General features: G+C 42.8%; 1 protein-coding gene across 1 annotated transcript in view; it reads right to left on the bottom strand.

Moving 5' to 3' along the window:
* The window catches only part of ADAMTS6 (ADAM metallopeptidase with thrombospondin type 1 motif 6), a 309,713-nt gene that overhangs the window by 39,302 nt on the left and 253,545 nt on the right, over positions 1-16,866 (bottom strand). The window contains exon 21 of the mRNA XM_030567610.1: positions 6,663-6,792. Within this exon, the coding sequence (XP_030423470.1) occupies positions 6,663-6,792 (130 nt within the window). The remainder of the gene's footprint in view (positions 1-6,662; positions 6,793-16,866) is intronic.

Here is a 16,866-nt window from a genome sequence, read left to right as displayed (position 1 = left end):
GAAGGTGAATAGACTGATTCATGTGAAATGAGGAGGTCACTTTAGGGATGAACCTTGTATGCAGCCTAAGTGTAACCTTGACAGGAAAGAATACTGTGTATGGGGCATGCGCCAGCAGAGCTGCTATTTCCCCCATTCTTATAGCCAAAATAATTGCAATCATAAAGACTGTTTTCATCTATAGGCAGGCTAGCGAATAGGTGGCATAGGTTCAAAGGGGGGGTATAGTCACCCCTTTCAACACGAGGTTTAGGTCCTGTGAAGGGGTAGAAAGTTGAGGTTGAGGGAAGAGGTTTGTTATTTCCTTAAGGAACCCTGTAAAGGTTGGGTGCGATAGTACTGAGTATCCTTCTACAGGTGGTGAAATGCTGTAATAGCTGCTAGGTGGACCTTGAGATAGCTCAGGAATAACCCCAATTTTTTAAGGTCCAGGGCATATCCCAGAATGTGTGGATAAGTTGCTAACACGGGAGAGATTTGGTGAGACGCGCACCAAATCCGAAACCTGGACCATTTCTGCAGATAAGTGAGTCGTGTGGAGGACTTTCTTCTGTGCAGTACAACCTCTTGTACTTCATTTGAGCATGAGCTAGCTAGGTGCTGGGACCACGTAGAAGACGTACTTTGAGGCAGAGGATCCCTGAGATAGGATGTGTGGTATACCCCTTTGTCCAGAGAGACAAGGGAGATCGATGGGACAATTGTGAACTGCATCAGGTAAGGATACCAGGTCTGTCTTGGCCATCTGGGGGCATGTGACATTGTATCCTAAAGCAACAACCTGGCACCACCATATTTACCATGATGATATGAGTATAATGTGTTTTGAAGAAAGTATGCCTTTTAAGGTATCATTTTAAAAGTCTTGATCTGTTGAACATTAATATACTGTTGAATTGTATGCGTTGTCATCGTATGTGAAGTTATGACGTTTTGCTATGTGTATGTTACTCAAATATGATGTGAAGCTGGAAACACCCTCAACCAACCTTTCAGATACAACAATGGGGCAGCCAGACACTGAAGATGGTCCACTGAGGGGAATACACACTCACAAGGAGTACCCCAGGAACTGTATACAATGGAAACATCTCAAAGATAGCATGTACACAGTGGAGACTGTTTGATGCACATCATAGCAAAGGATCTTTCCAGGAAGCTGGAAAAAGCTATAAAAGGAGGAAGTGACATCATTGCTTGTCCTCACTTCCTCCCCCCACAACTCAACACCTGGAAACACGTATAGCAAACAAAGACTGAACTGGGGAGATGCTCCCAGGCTGGAAAGGAGAATCCTAGCTTGTATATTAAGGAACTATACCATCAAAGTGAGACATTGCTTGATTTAAATCCTGTCTAATTTATAGAACTCAGATTGCATTTTTACTTTTATTTCTTAAGTAATCAACTCTGATCTGTATGCTTACTGCTTATAATCACTTAAAATCTGTCTTTCTGTTAATAAATCTGTTACCTATTTTTTACGGTGTGTTGCTTGAAGTGCAAGGGAAATCTGCTCAGGAACAAGACCTAGTGTATGTCCTCTACACATTGGGGGAGGGGTGGACTGGGTAATAAACTTACAGTGGTTAGGCTTCTGACCAGGGGAGGATGGTACAAATCTGGGGTCCTAGACTTGGGAGCTGGGAGGAGTTGGCTGGAGCCTCTCTATTGTTGATTCATGAGTGGCTGGTGAAAACATTTATTTAACTTAGCTGGGAGGGGTCCCTGCTTGTGGATGGCTACGTGACTGCAGGACTTGGAGGGGTTTACAGCTTGTCACAGCATTACAGTGTGAGAAGGAGCCCAGGTTGGTAAGACAGAGGTCTCAGCAGTACTCCAGTTCCATGTTGCACCCAGGGGAATCTGTCACAAAGCAATCATAATTATGTGAATTCTGTTCTTTTTTTATCATCACCAGGACCTTCATCAGAAGAGGAAATGGAGGGAAGGAGTAAAGAAGGTCCTTGCCCCGTGGGAGGAGGAAAACATTGCCCAGAGAGTGCTGTCAGATCCCCAGCCTGGAACAGTATCATGGGCACTTCTTGTTCTGGTAAGTGGTGAACAGGTCTGTGGCTGGTGTTTCCCACTATGAGAATAAGTTATGAAGTATTGACAGGTGCATCTCCAATTCATGGTCAGGCGGAGTGTGCAATGGAGTTTGTCAACTATCGTGTTTTGTGTGCCCAAGAGGTAAGCTGTAGTCAGGGTGATATTGGGAGAGATACATCAGTTCCACAGTTTCATTGCCTCCATGCAACGAGAGGGCGATCTGGCTCATCCCAGATGGTTGATGCAATACATGCATGCTATGTTGTCAGTTAGGATCTTTACATGTGATCCTGTTATCAGCGGGAGGAAATGGGTACATAGAGGAAATGGGTTCCTGACCACTCTCAGCTCCAGGAGATTGATATGCAGGAATATCTTCACTGGTGACCATTTGCCTTGCACTGTGAGGCAGTTTAAATGCATGCCCCATCCTATGAGGGATATCAGTCTGGTGAGTGGTTTTCTGTTCTGATGTAAGATGTTCTGAACCCCAACTCAGCAGCTTCTTTCTGTGGAAGTCATCCTGACAGCTTCAAAGCAGTCAGGCGCAACAACGCTGGGTTTCAGTGCAGGATTTGGATGTTTGTCTGAGACACCAGGACTAGCAAAACTGGTAAGGTGATCAGTAGATGAGTTGATAGAGTCACCATGTTCAAACACCAGTACAGCCTGGCCCATGTGAGAGTTATCATGATGATGTGACCTGCATTTTGTCTCAACTTCATCAAAACCTTGGGTATCATGAGTATTGGTGGGAAGGCATATATTAGTCCTGTAGACCATGGAATGAGGAGAACATCTGTCAGGAAGCCAGGACTTGAGCTCCTTCTGGTACAAAATGTACTTGTTATGGTATGTCACAGAAAGAGTCTGTCTGTGCTCCTGGCTCAAAGCCTTTTTATAGGGGCTGGCTGTGGTCTGTTTGGGACATGGTTCCCAGCTGTGCCTACTTCCCTAATCAGCCTGGGAGCTGCTTGCCCCAGCCACAGCCCTCTGCTGGGCTGTTCTAAGCCCCTCAGGGCAGGAGCGGGTGACCACCCCGCTACAGGGTGGTACTGGGGTGATGTGCAAAAATGCATGGCTTCTTAATGGTGTGGGAAGGATCTTGCTCCCCCTTGTCTGCTGGTATAGTGCATCACCATGGTGTTGTCCATCAACATCTGGGTTGTTAAGCCTCAAAGAAGGGGCAGGAAGGTCTTGAACTCCAGTCACATAGTTCTGAGTTATAGGATATTTATGTAAGGGATGGCTTCCTGAGGGGACCATATCCCTTGGACTTTCAGTTGGTTGAGATATGCTCCCATCCCAGAGAAGAGGCATCTGTTAGTAAAGACTTGGCAGGCAGAAGCATGCAAAAAGAAACTCTGCTGCACACTTGAAATGGTTCTGTCAATCAGTTTAATGATAGGAGTTCTAAAGAGATCCATACTGTGCCTATTGGGTAGACATACTGATCTCAACCATCATTGCAGAGGCCAAAGATCTAGTATATTGTGTGACATAAGTGCATGCTGCCATATGCCCCATGAATTTAGGTATGTCATCACTGGTGTTCTGGGGTTTGCTTGGAGCTGCTTGTTATTGTCTGAAATCTCCATTGGGGAACATATGCTCTCACTGTTTTGGAATCTAATACCTCCCTGATCATAGAATCATAGAATATCAGGGTTGGAAGAGACCTCTGGAGGTCATCTAATCCAACCCCCTGCTCAATGCAGGACCAATCCCCAACTAAATCATCCCAGCCAGGGCTTTGTCAAGCCTGACATTAAAAACCTCTAAGGAAGGTGATTCCACTACCTCCCTAGGTAACACATTCCAGTGCTTCACCATCTGCCTAGTGAAAAACTTTTTTCCTAATATCCAACCTAAACCTCCCCCACTGCAACTTGAGACCACTGCTACCACTGAGAACAGCCTAGATCCATCCTCTTTGGAACCCCTTGTCAGGTAGTTGAAAGCAGCTATCAAATCCCCCTCATTCTTCTCTTCTGCAGACTAAATAATACCAGTTCCCTCAGCCTCTCCTCATAAGTCATGTGCTCCAGCCCCCTAATCATTTTTGTTGCCCTCCGCTGGACTCTTTCCAATTTTTCCACATCCTTCTTGTAGTGTGGGGCCCAAAACTGGACAGAGTACTCCAGATGAGGCCTCACCAATGCCAAATAGGGGGAATGATCATGTCCCTCGATCTGCTGGCAATGCTCCTACTTATAGGGCCCAAAATGCTGTTAGCCTTCCTGGCAACAAGGGCACACTGTTGACTTATATCCAGCTTCTCGTCCACTGTAACTCCTAGGTCCTCTTCTGCAGAACTGCTCCCTAGCCACTCGCTCCCTAGTTTGTAGCAGTGCATGGGATTCTACCATCCTAAGTGCAGGACTCTGCACTTGTCCTTGTTGAACCTCATCAGATTTCTTTTGGCCCAATCCTCTAATTTGTCTAAGTCCCTCTGTATCCTATCCCTACCCTCCAGTCCTGAAAAACAGAATCACTTCATTTCTTCTGGCATTTGGTTAAGGCATTATAACGCTTTACCTGAGAGACATGAGCCCACCAGTGCTGACCCTCATGGGATAAGCACATGAGTTGAGATAAGTAAAGAACTATGTAAATAGAGTCTCTCACTTGTGGAAATTTTTCCCTTTATTGACCAGTTGTCCAGAAAGGGGATTCCTTGTCTCCTAAGATGAGTTGCTACCACAGCCAGGACCTTCATGAAGACCCACAGAGCTATGGAGATGCTGAGGCCGAAGGATAGAACTATGTATGGTAGTGAGATGTGCCCATCAGGAATCTCATGTACTTTCTGTGTTCTGGATGTATCAAAATGTGAAAATATGCATCTTGCAGATCAAAACCCACAAACCAGTTCATAGAATCCAATGGAAGAGTTATAGTGGCTAGGGTAACCATACAGAAATTGAAATGACAGCTAAATGTGTTGAGATGTCAAATATGGATGAAAGGCCTCCCTGTGGCCCTGCCTTCTTCTTTGGGATTAAGGAGTAGGGGGAATACAAGCCCTTGAACTCTAAGGACACTTTCTCCACTGCTCCCATTTGTAGAAGGAAGACTACCTTCTCCTTCAACAGTCTCTTGTAAAAAGGGTCCCTGAAGAGGGTGGAGAGGTTTGAGCACCTTGCAACTGAAAGGGATACTCCTTGCTTACTATCTCAAATACCTACCAGTCTGAGGTTATCCCAGATGAGGCTTCTTGGAAGAAAGAAAGCCAGTTGCCAAATGGAGGGATGAAAGATAAAGGATCTGATTGTGGTCCAGTCAGTGTCTTGACATTGGCATCAAATCTGTTGCCTGTCTGATGCTTCGGATTGTGGGGCAGTCAAGGAGGATGCAGAGACTTATCTGTGATTAAATCTCTGCTTCTTCTTCAGAAGCTCTGAAGACCTTTGTTGCATCGCCAGTCTCCCATGGTATAGCAGAATTATATGAAGGGACAAAATGCTGTATCTCTCTCACTAGTTTCAGTAAAAGTTTTAATTATCTCAATAACCATAAAAAGGAGCTATTGCACATGTACTAAAACTATTTTTCAAAGTGAAATATTTCACCTGTTTCTTACAGCTTTAAAGTAAATTAATCTCTTTTGAGGTCTAGTTCCTTGCCACATTTTGTTTCATGAATAAGTGAGCTTTGTGGAACCTAATCGTATAAGGTACTCATCACCTCCTGCTAGATTCCAAGCAGTCCAAATCCTGTCAATATCATTCCATATGTTGGTCAGTAAAGGTCACTTGATAAAAAAGTTACCAATAGATAGGGTGACCACATGTCCCGATTTTATAGGGACTGTCCCAATATTTGGGACTTTGTCTTATATAGGCGCCTATTATCGCTTACCCCTTGCCCCAATTTTTCTCACTTGCTATCTGGTCACCCTACCAGTAGATGGCAGGGCCAGCCTAAAAGTTTATGTATAGATTGCATCATATTTGAAAATCTTATCACAAATTTTAACTTGATAGAATTTGAAAATACAGGAAGCTCTTAGCTCATAATGTAAATATCTATTGGACCTTTTAAGTGTATTAGAATTATTATAAAGACATTGACTGTTAATTCTCCCTCTCACCTGAAAATTCCTCTGTGCCAATGCTGGAATCTTAAAGGTGTCCCTCATTTCTATTCTCAGCATGACTCCCCATACTCTATATGCATCTGAAGAAGTGAGGTTTTTTATCCACGAAAGCTTATGCCCAAATAAACCTGCTAGTCTTTAAGGTGCCACCGACTCCTTGTTGTTTTTTGTGGATACAGACCAATACCGTTACCCCCTGATACTTCAAGAAACATTTTCCTCTGGGCTTAGTAATGCTGCTCATTAATCAAACAAGGGCCACATCTAGGTCAGAGTATAGTGCCTCCACCATTCACCCAGCTTCTTCTGGCCTGGAGAGCAAGACACCAACATCAGAAATTGAACCCAGGTCTCCTGCATGGTAATATGGGATCCTAACACAAGACCAAGAAATTGTATTTTATATCACATTTGGCCAAAAGTAAATATTCCATAGATTTTTCTATAGAAACAAAATAAATGATTGCCTTGACAGTTAATTGATAAATTACCATTTATCCATAGTACTTACTCGGGTGGGCAAGGCTCAGTGTTGCAGGCTCTTTGGTTTTCTGGTGGTTTACTGTCTGGATCACAGTAGTTGTTCTGTACAATGGAGTTATCATCCAATCTTTTACATACCACCTCTTGTTTCTGTATTCCTTGAAAATAAGTTGGACCTCATTACTTAACAGTAAATGTATCTTTCTGCTGAATAAATGTATCTTTCACCTATTTGTAATCAATGTTCCTAAAGCTAAAAAAGTGAAAGGATCAATTGACTCAATGCACCTGTAGAAAGATTTCAATTTACTGTAATTTTAGGCAATCACACTGCAAAGAGAATTTTAAATTACTGTTGTTTTCTAAGAAAAGAGCATATATATTTATAGATTTAGTAACAAATATTTTATTTGCATATGGCACAAAATCTATTTTCTATCTATTGCCTCTCCAGCAAAAAAACTCTCCAGTTTCCAAACAAAATAATATCAGACAGAATATGGTCACATTTCAGTGCAGAGTTATTATTTGTATGTGTTTGTTTTAAATAAAACAGCAATAGTATGGGATTCAGTGCCTCATTTTTGCACATTACATCACATAAGTATTATCTTCATTAAAATTATAAACCATTATTAATTCTCATAGCCACAGCTTGTTTTTTTGAGTGCTCAATGTGTCTAGCACTTCAAGCTCCTCTTTAATTATGTTAACCAGCAACATGTCATACAGAACTGATTGTCACTCACTAAAACATAATGATAGGTTGTTGCCCAATGGCAACATTTTCAGAGAACAGGAATTTGTTACTTAAACATCAGAATTCCATGCAATTTAAATTAAGGTGTTGGGGCTAAAGAATCACTTACACATAATAATCTTGTAGTTTAGAGTATTGTTATAAATCTAGCATACTTATCATTGGAATTTGCATGCAATATGTACCCCTCTTCCTTTTTTTCAATCTTGGTCTGTTTACTTGAGCAAAAAGAGGGCCTGACTGAAACACATATTCACAAGTAATTCTTTTTCACAAGTTAACATCTCACTGAAATATAGAGGATATTTTTGTGTGTGTGTGTACGGGTTGCAGGACTGGGAGTAGTTTCATGCAAATACTTTATGGGAAAAAAGCAGAGGTAAAGGTTTTGGGGTTTACTTGTTCTGAATTGTGACATGTCTAAAAACAAATAAGAATTAACACAGTCTGGCTTTAAAATATCAGCTAAATTTTATTTCAATGAGAAAATCCTCAATCACTACACTTTTACATGCTCCTTTGCTTTTGAAGACGAGGATTTTGCATGAGATAGCCTTTAACAGTGGTAAAAAGAAGGACCTAGATGTGCCATAAATCACTGGTTCTCAACTAGGGGCCTGGGGCCTCTTGGGATGCCAGGAGCAGGTTTCAGGGAGGGCACCAACATAAACCAGAGACTAGGGCCAGCATTAGACTCACTGGGATCCTGGGCAGAAAGCCAAATCCTGAGCCCCGCTGCCCAGGGCTGAAGCCATAGCCTGAGTAACTTAGCTTTGCAGGGCCCCCATGGTATGAGGCCCTGGGCAATTGCTCTGCTTGCTACCTTCTAACGCTGGCCCTGGCTTTTAATCTACTGAAAAATAGTTGTGGTGCAGGTGAGCCAAGGAATTTTTATAGCATGTGGGGGGGGGGGCTCAGAAAGAAAAAGGTTGAGAACTCCTAGCATATATAAAACTTTAGGAATTAGCCAGTCTGCACAGAAGTATATGGTGGTGTTTCAACAAACACTTTACTTTAGTTATATTTTTTAAAACTAAGAATATCCAGGAATGCTAAATTCTCTTTCAGGAGAAAAAAATCACTGTAACAATATCCTCTTAAACAACAGCTTCAGTTCATCACTCCCCAGTTGCTCCGTAAAGTCCACCAACTGTTTCTGTGTGATGGCATTTAGAAGAAAGCAATGTGTTGATCCCATGTTAAGTGAATTAATCTGAAACATGATAATTAAATATGAGAAACTGTCTCCTCAAATGCTAGGTATCTAATGCTTTTTTCTGAACTGCACAACAGTCATTAAAACACTGTCAGATTTATTTTCACACCTTTTTTTTGTGGTTATTTTACTTAAGCTGGGTAAGCTCTGGCCAATCCCCTATCACATACATTAGAATCAGGAAGCTGAAAGGAAAACCCATCAGACCCACCAAGCTTGTGAGGCCTACTAGCCCTCAGGGTAGTCAGAAGGATACATTTCAGAAAGCATTATTTATGGTCTGCAAGGACCCAAAGGCCACATAACTAAGTTTTAAAAAATTTTCTTCACATTTTCTTAACCTTTTGCCTGCTTTAAACCAGTTAAACAACTTACCTTTCAAACATTGCCATTGTTACTCAGTAAATCCCATCAAATATGGCAGACATCTCAGGTTGATCATAAACATCATGATTCTTTTTAAAATTCAGCTTTATTTATAAAAAAGACATGGTTTAGCACCAGGCATACTTGGTGCCCACTCTCACCATTAAGCCAAGATCCTCAGCATGCCAGGTCAGATATCTCCATATGCTAGATCTTTAGACATATTTCTGTGTACTACAACATTAGGCCAATATATCTGTGTGATCAAACTGAGTAGGTAAACCAGTCCTGTCAGATCTTACATATGAGTACATAAATCTTCCAAAACTAACACCAGGGACTGGTTCTGAATAATCTTCAGCTACTAAATCTCTTGCAGGCATGTTGAAAACATTTTGTTTTACTGTGCTCAGAACAATCTCTCCCAGTTGGGACTGGAACTAAAGTCTCAGGTCACAAAGAAGCAGCTTCACCACTTGGGTTAAAGGAGACTCCTCCCCCAGCCATAAGTAGTATTTGCAGATGGATAATCCTTTTTTCAGACTTTCCTCCATTAGACAACAAGGCCATCACACTATCACTTTGCAAGATCTCCATTCTCAGCACTAAAAAAATGAAGGTTACTTACCTGTAACTGGAGTTCTTCAAGATAGCCTCTGTATATCCATATTCATGGGATGCTCTGACTGGTGCAGCCTGAATGGTAGAATGGTAGAACTCAAACTAGCAGCACCAGTTGGAGCATTCACACATCACCTTTGCTCCTCTCAGCAAATGTTCCACAGGAAGAGTATAAAAGGGTTGTAGAACTCCAGCAACCTCAGTTCTTTATCCCGTGACCCCTTTGATAAGTAGGACTCTGAAGAAGTGTGGAAGGTGGCGGTGAGTGTGAATACAAAGAGTCCATCTCAAAGAACTCCAGTTACAAGTAAGTAACCTTGATTACTATTTTGAGTATCCTCTGCATAATCCTACCCACAGGGTTGCCTAATAAGCAGTAATTCTGACCCATGAGGGTGAGAAAAAACAGAGTTCTAACTAAATAATGATTGCAGGACTTCTTTGCACATTTTTCCTTCTAACTTGGGTTCTAAGTCCAATGTGTAGTGCCCAATGAAAGTATGGATTGTACTCCATGTTTCCATTCTACAAATTTCTATTAAAGGAATGTGTCTGAAGAATGTCATAGAAGCTGCCTTAGCCCTGGTAGAATGTGCTCTAACTCCCCTAGGAAAAGAGATCTCCTATAAACTACACGCCTCTTTAATACATAGTCACTCTAACCCATCTGGAAGGTGTTTTCACTCGTACAGCCCTACCATTGTTACTCTCTTTATAAAAGATAAACAAGTTAGGAGATTGTCTGAAATGCTTAGTTCTGTCTACATAGGCTAATGCACTCCTAACATATATTGTACGTAATCTAACATCACCAACCTAAATGTGAGATTTGGGAAAGAACACAGATAAAATTATAGACTGATTTATAAGCGTACTGGATATCGCTGAGGGTAAGAACCTTGGATGAGTGCATACTACTACTTTATCTTTATGAAATACAGTAAATCAGCCCTCTCAGCAGGATGGGTTAGGATGTTCTGGGCCCTTTTTCTGGGGACCTCTTTGGGGATGAATACAAGGACAAGCATGGAGAGACAGCAAAGCAGGGCCAGGGCACTGATCCACAGCCTGGTAATAGTCAACCCTCATGTTTATTATCATGATTGACATACAGTTAATCTTTGGTTTGTTAGGGCAGTATTTCCGGGTTATGACCAATAACATTATTGTTATGGAGGAGGATATCACAGGCTAAGGGGTGTGTTTAGCCTGGGTTGAGGGCAGTACACAAGAGATTCCATAGACCTCACTCCCTACCTCTCCCCAAGTCCACTCTCCACCCCCACATCCACCACAAGGTTTCAAAGATGGATGCAAAGCAGAAGAAAAAAATCTTTATACACATCATTATTATACATCCTGGTTAAAGTTAGATATAAAAGAGATTCCCATAGAACTCATTCACTTACTCCGTTCCTTCCTCCCTCCCTCTCCCCAAGACCAATCCCCTCTCTCACCCCAGCCAATTCAGAGAAAACCATCACAGCTCCTCGCACAACTCTACGATGCCGTCCAAATCTGCTCTCATACATTGTATGAGATATGGAAAACGCAGCAATGGCTGAAGTGTTAAGTACCCTTTTTTTTTTAGTTTTCACCAAAAAGGTAACGTAGCAAACATCTATGTAAACAGGGTAGGATTGGAGGCTAAAAAAGGGAAAAACGAGTATCGTCTGGAGAAGAGAAGACTGAGGGGAGACACGATAACAGTCTTCAAGTATGTAAAACATTGTTATAAAGAGAAGGGTGATAAATTCCTCTCCTTATCCACTGAGGATAGGACAAGAAGCAATGGGCTTAAATTGCAGCAAGGGAGATTTGAGTTAGACATTAGAGAAAAACTTCCTAACTGTAAAGATAGTTAAGCACCAGAACAAGTTACCAAGGGAGGTTGTGAAATCTCTTGTCACTATCTAATCTGTTTTTAAAAACTTCCGAACACCTATCAGGGAGGGTCTATATAATATTTAGTTCTGCCTCAGAGCAGGTGACTGGACTAGATGACTATTGTGGAGTTTGTTACTCACTTCTGTGGTGCCTCCTTCTGGCTCATTTGGGGATTAGCTCACCATAAATCTGACACCTCCTGCTTTGATTTATCACCCCATGGTCTCAGTCTCTCCTCTCTGGGGACAGGTTACTCCTTCTTCATCATCATCCGGGTGCACCTTCTTTGTGACTTAACCCTCCAGCCGGGTCACTACAGTTTTCCTCTTCCAGGGCAGTATCAAACTGGACAAACTGTCTCAGGCAGTCCCCCTGCTCCATATCCTAGTCTGTGCCACTTCCCCAGTGGATGGTAGGGGAACCTGGGCCCACCCACTTCTCCAGGTTCCAGCTCAGGGAAGCTACTCCAGCAGCCAAGGTTTTCACTGTCCCAAATCTTGCTGCTGTTTCCCTAGGCTGCTGCCTGCCTCACTGTTATCAGGTTCCTTCTTCAGCCTCCTCTGGGTATGCCCTCCATGAAGGGCCTTGATCTCTTGGCTTCTATTCTCCACTGGTTTCCTCTTTTCCCTCTCTAAGCCAGACAACTCCAGTACAGAAGTCCTGCAGTCGCTGTCTTCTTAATCTCTATTTCCTGGTTTTATAGCAGCTTAGCCTGCCCCTTGCCCTGCTGGGCTTCATCCTGGATCAGAGCTTATCAGCCTTGACTCTTCTCCAGGTCCCACCTGTCCCAGAGTTAATTGACCCTCACACAATGACCTCTCTAGGTCTCTTCCAGTCCTAAATCTCTATCATTCTATGTGCACACCAGGAAAAAGGCTCAGATTATTTCTACCAGCATGAATCACCACAATGTCTAGTAGATCACTCAAGTCATTGGTTAGATGGTGCACAGTGTGCAAAATATCTCCACCCAAATCACACTGTAGTCAACAATCCCTTTGTCACAGTGTACTGCTTGCTCGCCCACAAATTTCTGCAACCTTGTGATCCAGGAATCACCCAGAATTCACACAATGGCAACTCTAGCAGCACACATATTTATTTTCCCTTAGTGGTTGAGGTTCCTGCTCTGTCAGACCCAAACCTCTGCACTCTGTCTTTGAAAACATCACATTAGTTTGCTGCAAGATCAGGAAGCAGCCACTTGCATCCACCTCCCTCCCAGGCTAGTAAAATACAGATTTTCTCAAAAAAGACTTGGCTACCACCCACTATTGTTTCCCACTCCCTCCACAGCTGCAACCCCTCTATCTGTCCCCCCCGCCCCCCGGTGACATACAAAGTTATCTGGCCCTGGATCCTTCTTACCTACTATAACAAAAATATTCATTATATTGGCTTCTGACTATTCTGCTGTGTTCATAGTAAACCTCCTCATAAAATAAAAACATGTTATATTAAGCAACATGAGATATTAAATATTGCACAGGTGTACAAAGGTTCAGATTAGAAAAATCAGTGGAGGCTTTTTCACCAGGGGCAACAGCATCAGTGCATTCACTCAAACTACACATGCATGCATGAAAAGATTGCACAGAAACCTTCTCAACGTTTTTTCTTTATTGGTGCATGCGCACTATAATCCTTTCAGACTGCACACCTACACAAGCAAAGAAGTGAATATGTTCTTGATTACCATTCACAATCTGGGTCCTCCAAAGATTTAGTGGGTGCCATGCACTAACTTGGGTAAAAATTAACTGATAGAGACCATTTCAACCTGCATCGCAGCAATAGTTTGAACTCTAATTCGGTTTAAAAAAAAAAAAACCTAGAAACTTTTTGATAAATGGCTTTTTTTTTTTTTAAAGCTTGTCTTCAGAACCCCTGGCTCAAATGACACCAAATTTAGCTCAAGTATCAAGGGGTAGCTGTGTTAGTCTGTATCCACAAAAACAACAAGTCTAGTGGCACCTTAAAGACTAACAGATTTATTCGGGCATAAGCTTTCATGGGTAAAAAACCTCACTTCTTCAGCTGCATCTTATGCCCAAATAAATCTGTTAGTCTTTAAGGTGCCACCAGACTCCTTGTTTTTGCAAATTAGGCTCACTAGCCTTTCTCTGCAGCCTGACAATGCACAGCAAATTTCAAGAAAAGCCCTGCAAGCATGTGAATTTTAGCGCATTTAGAATATCATCCTTTAAACAGGAAGGACAGATAGATGAAGGAGGAAAAGGGATTCCCTGCACATCCATCTTCCACAAAGGAGGCTCTGAAAGAAGTGAAGTGGCCCGTTCATCTCAATGGAGTGTTATCATCTGAATGAGAACATCCCATGGAGATGAATAAAACCAGAAACAATAGCTCTGAGATGTGTGAACTGCTCCATTCTCTCGGTGGGTGTTCCCATCCCCATCCCTGAGTACTTTAGTTCCTGTGATATGTATGAAGAATGTCTGTTCTTAGCTCCCCACCCACAGGGTCAGGAATTCGTCATATTCTGGATCATAGGGGGGCAGGGAATGGCCTCTCCAGAACCCAGCTCACACAAGAGGAGCGGGGGGGGGGGGGAGTAGATGGGCACAGATCCTGGCACACACATGGTGGGTACCAAGAGGGGCTTAGACACCTCCAGAGGTGTAGGGCCCCCATATGCCAGCTCATATGTGGAAGCAGGATGGGGGACTCAGACTCTCTGCAGGGGCAAGGGACTCCCCAGATCTTGGCCCAAACAGGAAGGGAGAATATTGGGCTAAGAGGTGCCTCTACCCCTTTTCTCCCCAGTCTCCCTACTCTTCACCTCCATGACCCCCTTCCCAGCATTTGAATCTGTTAATAAACTCTCTGATTCTTGTTCCAGTGACACACAAGGAATCATTACCAACCATGATAGAGATGGATCTGATTGGTGAATTTGTGCCGTAACCACTACTGGCTGGGAAGCCAGCTTGGTACCAGACTGTAGACATGGGTGCCAAGAGTCTAATCTGCTGAAGGGTGCTCCCCTACAGCTCTGCCCAGACCCTGCCCCTACTCCACCCCTTCCCACCCCCTGCTCCACCACACCTCTTCCTGCCCCTGCTTCGCCCCTCCCCCAAGCACACTGTGCCCTTGCTCCTCCTCCTCCCCCCCTAGAGCCTCCTGATGCCTCAAAAAAGCTAATCCACATCAGGAGGTAGGTGCTGGGAGGGAGACGGAGATGCTAATTGGCAGGGCCGCCGGTGGGTGGGAGGTGCTGGGGGGGAAGATGAGGCATTGATGGGGGGCTGCCTGTGAGTGCTCAGCACCCACCATTTTTTCCCTATGGATGATCCAGCCCCAGAGCACCCATGGAGTCAGTGCCTATGATTGTAGATGCATACTAGTCTGAAATTTGAGTCTGTGAAGCAGGCTTTTTACTCTTCCTTTGGAACCAACTCATCCAGATACCCAACAATTAGATTAGAGGAATGTTTTCTGACTCTACCGAAAGAGTTTTTGCCCAATCCTGTTCCTTGAATATCAGTGGATTACATGGGTCTTTTTCTCATGGTTTGGCTCTTGAAGAAGAGACCAACACAAATGACACTTCTACTCACTGTAACAGTCCAATAATTTTCTGATGGATTGGCTCTAGTAACACAGGTCAACCCCATAAGAGCTTGAGTAGTCTTACTCTTTGGATCCTTCCCTTGATGCTCAGCATCAAAGAGGAGAACTTAACTCTCTTCATTCTAGACATATTCAAAACCAATACTGGTGTAGGGGGCTTATCCATAACCTGCAGTTCCTTGGTTCCAGAAGACTTCACTAACAAAGCTTCTTGGAGTAAAATTATCTGAAGCCTGTTCTGCCTCTCTTTCTTTGCTTGCATTGTGAGAGTACAGCAAATTGAATATTTTGATGGTGAATGACCATTGTGCAAGCATGCCAGAGATCTAACTTATGTGTCTGATGCCAAGAATACAGCTAGGCATGACAAGCATCTCTTAAACCCCAGCTTTTTGGTCTTCAGATCCATCATTCTAGTACTGAAGAACTTATATCTAATTCTCCTGAAAACTATAATAACAATAACAAGAGTGCTCCTACAGATACTGCTCATACATATACTTCAAGGACAGAAGGGGCCACTGTGATCATCTAGTCTGACCTCCTGCACATTGCAGGTCACAGAACCTCACCCACGTACTTCTGTAATATACTCATAATCTCTGGCTGAATTAATGAAGTCTTCAAATCATGATTTAAACTGGAAAATGACCCACGCTGTAGTGAAGGGTGAAAACCCCCCAGGGTCTCTGCCAATCTGACCTGGCAGAAAATTCCTTCCCAACCTCAAATATGGCAATCAGTTAGACCCTGAGCATTGAGTGAGACCCACCAGTCAGACACCTGGGAAAGAATTCTCTGTAGTAACTCAGCGCCCTGCCCATCTAGTGTCCCATCTCCAGTCTGGGAGATATTTGCTTGTAGCAGATGAGGATGGGCCATATTCCCTTGCAGGCAATCTCATTCCCTTCATAAACTCATCAAGCTCAGTCTTAAAATAAGTTAGGTTTTTTGTTCCCAATATTCTCCTTGTAAGGCTATTCCAGAACTTCATTCTCCAGACGGTTAGAAATCTTCGTCTAATTTCAAGCCTAAACTTCTTGATAGCCAGTTTATATCCATTTGTTCTTGTGCCAACACTGGCTCTTTGCTTAAAAAACTCCTCTCCCTCCCTGGTGTTTATCCCTTTGATGTATTTATAGAAAGCATCATATCTCCCCTCAGCCTTCCTTTGGTTAGGCTAAACAAGCCGAGCTCCTAAAGTCTCCTCTCGTAAAGTAGATTCTCCATTCCTCTGATCTCCTTCTCTGTCCTACTTCTACTTTGAATTCATCTTTCTTAAACACAGAACTGCAACAGTATTCCAGATGAGGTCTCACCAGACCTTATATAATGATAATAATCCCAGGATTGTGTTAGCCTTTTTCACGTCCAGATATAGGATTCTTACTATTTTATAGGGTTCAAGAAATCTCAACTATCATAAGAGAGATGGAAGAAAATGATTATTAATTAAATTTCCTCAACTCTCACTCTCTCAATTCCTGACAGTTAAGTAAAAGGTCTTGAGGTTTGAAGGGCTCAGCTGCAAGCAAAGCAATTCACTTGAAATCTCAGCATTTTCTAACTAAAATATTAAATCATTAAAATACAACATACGAATAATAGAGATGCACAATTGAAATCAAATCTCCAAGACTCTCACCTGTGCAGAAGGAGCACTTCTCCTGCACTCTTCCACTTAACTCCCTCCATAGGGAGCCTCATGTTTCATAACACCAACCCAAACACTAATGCTAATAGTCCTCTTTCTTGCTGAGTTATTTGTTAACACAGAATTTGCGCACC

This window comes from Gopherus evgoodei, chromosome 6 (assembly GCF_007399415.2).
Source record: "Gopherus evgoodei ecotype Sinaloan lineage chromosome 6, rGopEvg1_v1.p, whole genome shotgun sequence".
In the NCBI taxonomy this organism is placed as follows: Eukaryota; Metazoa; Chordata; order Testudines; family Testudinidae; genus Gopherus; species Gopherus evgoodei.
The sequence above is the reverse complement of the archived record's forward strand: the minus strand, read 5'-3'. Positions and strand labels throughout refer to the sequence as shown.